Below are 3,411 nucleotides of genomic sequence, written 5' to 3'. Positions count from 1 at the left end.
TGAATGAAAAGGGTGCAGAAAGAAAAAAAAAAATCTGCCCCTTATAAACGTGTAAAAACGGTGGCATCGTTTTGTTTTGTAGATGTAATTTTTTGGAGATGTGATTCTGCTGTAATGAGATCACATGAAGCAACATCTTACCATCTACATAGTCCTCAGATTTCACAAAGCTGATAAACTTTTCTCCTTGTGCAGAAAACAGAGGCTCCATACTCCGGGTGGAGGTCAGTGGAGGCTTGGAGCCCCCACACAGCTGGACAAGCTGCGGCAGGTCGGCTGAGAACGATGGGGGGACCGAACAGTTGTAGAAACGTGGGTAAATGTTGGCCAGCTGCTTTGCTGCAGGATGGCAGAGAGAGGGAAGGAAAAAAAACTGATGCTAAAAACTCTAACCAGGAAGAGATTTTGGAGCTAATTTGACAAATATCTTTATATAATAACTGTTTTTTAGTACCAAATCTTATTATTGCCTAATCATAGTTTATATATGAACTGTACAGTAAAAAAGCATTTAGCAGAAATGTGTAGCCTACAGCTAAGGTCTTATAGGTTTAAATTACATAAGATAAGGCCCCTSATTTCATTTCATGTGTTTGGTCCACAGAGCAGGAGCAGGTCAGGGTTGCTTCATGAGCGTTGACTCACCTATATAGAGCAGCTGTGAGTACCCGTAGGTGACACACAGGGCAGTCTGGCCGTGCACTTTGCCAGAGGAGGGGTAGAGGTAGCCCCTCTCGGGGAACGAGGGGAAATGTGGAATGCTGTGCGACAGCCAAAAGCCCTGAGAGCGGTCAAAGAGCAGAGTCCCTGCAGGATGCACACAAGCCAGGGTGAAAAAGGACACACAAACACACACAGACTCACAAACTTTTCCATCCAAGTTGAGTCAGAGTGGTTGGTAAATTCGAGTCAACAGTAGTTATCAGGCTGATGCTCTTTGGACATTTCTTTCCATATTGATCTGTTCTTCATTGCAAAATCAGGGCTGCAGCACTGGACTATCGGTCAGAAAAAAAAAAAAAACCTGCCAGTAACTACCGCAGATTTAAATCAATTGTATTCAGGACATGCTTTAACGTGTATTCACAAAACAAAACATAAGTTGACTTTGATTTTATTATAAAGTCAAAATTTGCTAAAATATAAGAACAATACATGAAAATGTGCTGCAGGATGCTTACTGCTGTAAARAAGACAATCTAACATGGTTGCACCTGTAAAATTAAAATAGTCATTCATTAATCTAATATAAAATTTCCTAAATGACATGTACCTTTAGTGTGTCCATAGCCTCGGGTGTATTTCAGGACTGGTGGTCCATCATTGTAGAGTGCGTAGATGGAGTTGTTAGACTAGAAAGAAAACTTGTTTAATACAAAAAAAATTCTGGAGGAAATTCATCTTTCAGGATGTCATTTGTTTTTCAATTTTATTGTTATTTTATTAWTGTAATATTTACTGCACAAATGTGTAAGTAATATAACTCTTTTGATCCTAAATAGTTTTTTAATCTATGTTCTTGCTCCTGTGTTGAAATCGACACCCATGAACAAAACAAACTGTGAAGATTATTAAAGTCTGACTGCAGGAAACAATGAGCCACACTCAGTAAATGTCTCCTCAAAGATCAGAATCAGGGCCTCCGTGAAGAACGGGGACATCTCACCATGTAGGTCTTCCCCGAATACAGCTGACTCAGCGTGTTTCCCAGAGCTCCTTGGCTGCTGTTTACTGTGAATTTACTCATCTGCCAGCTTCCAACCGATGGGTCCAGGTACATGTACTCCACCCCACTGCCAACCTCGCCAATCCTGTACTTGGGCAGTTTGTAGATGATGAACCTGAAAAAGACAGAGTAGATTAAAAAAACTAACAAAAACTTCAGCAATGTGATTATTGTTCTGTATCATCAACTCACCAATCAACAGGTTCACCAGCTTCATTCCTGCAGGAAATGTCAGTTCTGCTCAACGTAAAACACAACAACACGAGAGCTGTGTGGAACCRCGAGGTGAAGTGTGAGACCATCCTGAGAGGCTCGAGGAGCTAAAGAGAACACAGCTGTGAATGAGGGAAAAAGAGGAAATCTGCTGTGTATGTGGTGCTTGTGTGCTTTCTTTAATATGARCATGATGCACATCTGCTTGGACATGCAAAACAAGGAAGTCACAAGCTGTGATCACATGATGGAAAGAAACGAAAGCAATGTGGCCATAAAACTATTAAATGTTAGCATTTCCCTCTTTTACTAAATGAATTTAATGGACCCCTCCCCCATCTGTTTTAAATATTTGCTCTTTATTTTGAAAGATTTGCTTCTCTTCACACCCGGCATTTTCTCATTGAAACCAGATCAATGTTATTATTAGTAACACAGTTGCTGTTCACTAAACTGGAGAGTGTTTGGTTAAAACTATCACACCATGCAAGTGTTAGAAAGTTACGCAAGGAAATATTTTCACTTCATCTATTTAGGCTGACTAAACAATGGCTTCATTTTAGAACATAAATAATTCTTTAAAAAAATTTGGGCAGTTAGTGTCCGTCTTACAAATATTGAATTAAGATGCAAAAGAAATTAAAAAATTAAATATTTTTCACATTTTTTACATGATCTATCATATAATTACAGTTTCATTAATGATTCATCTACAAACATAGAATAAATAAACAATAAGATAGAAACTTACTGAATCAAAGTGGGGCACATTATAAACTCAACCCAATTTAAATCATAATAATGATATGAGTTGGCTGCAAATAATAGGGAAGCTTTAATTATTATTATTTTTAACTAAAAAGGTTTTATTGTTAATTAACTAATGATGTGGAAAGGGAAATGACCCTGAATCTTTAGGATGTTGATTAAGCCCTCAATACTGCAGAAAACTGACACTTTWAGGGGGCTGGACTAAAAAAAATCAACACAGGTCAAACATTTTTTTTGTCTTTTTTTTTTGGTCAAACATTTTTAATTTAATAACATATTGGATATAGCAAATGTATATCAGTGATTACATAAATTCTACTCTATTTTAGTTAGGTGGTTAAGGTCTATGACATACTCTGTGTCCCATCACCTTTTAATTACAATAATATATATTCAATTTTGCTTTATAACTAAACAACTTACAATAAAACAAAGGGGAGTAAAGCACCCTGTCACCCTAGACAATTTATGCCAACTTTTGAAACATGTTTTTATGTCTAAATGTAGATGTCTTTTAAAATGTTCATAGGTTGGCATAAGTTGTCTAGTGTGACAGGGTCTGTAATAGAAATAATGGTCAAGAATGAAGGTACTCCGTGAGATGATCACTCAAGCTGAAGGGGAGTGCTCAGATCTTGGTGAGAACAGCTTTGGGAAAAAAAAAACACTGAAACATAGATTTTTGCTATCAAATAACTGCC

At 37.4% G+C, this 3,411-nt stretch overlaps 1 protein-coding gene across 1 annotated transcript in view; it reads right to left on the bottom strand.

Annotated features, from left to right (window-relative positions):
- Positions 1-2,046, bottom strand: part of dnase2b (deoxyribonuclease II beta) — a gene marked incomplete at its 5' end in the record, with an annotated part of 5,202 nt that extends 3,156 nt beyond the window's left edge. Inside the window, 5 exon segments of the mRNA XM_014000112.1 lie at positions 142-339; positions 646-807; positions 1,274-1,352; positions 1,667-1,841; positions 1,919-2,046. Of these exon segments, the coding sequence (XP_013855566.1) occupies positions 142-339; positions 646-807; positions 1,274-1,352; positions 1,667-1,841; positions 1,919-2,046 (742 nt within the window).
- Between the last annotated feature and the right edge of the window lie 1,365 nt (positions 2,047-3,411).

This window comes from Austrofundulus limnaeus, unplaced genomic scaffold (assembly GCF_001266775.1).
Source record: "Austrofundulus limnaeus strain Quisiro unplaced genomic scaffold, Austrofundulus_limnaeus-1.0 Scaffold8, whole genome shotgun sequence".
In the NCBI taxonomy this organism is placed as follows: Eukaryota; Metazoa; Chordata; class Actinopteri; order Cyprinodontiformes; family Rivulidae; genus Austrofundulus; species Austrofundulus limnaeus.
Note: the sequence above shows the minus strand (reverse complement) of the source record. Positions and strands in the feature narration are given on the sequence as shown.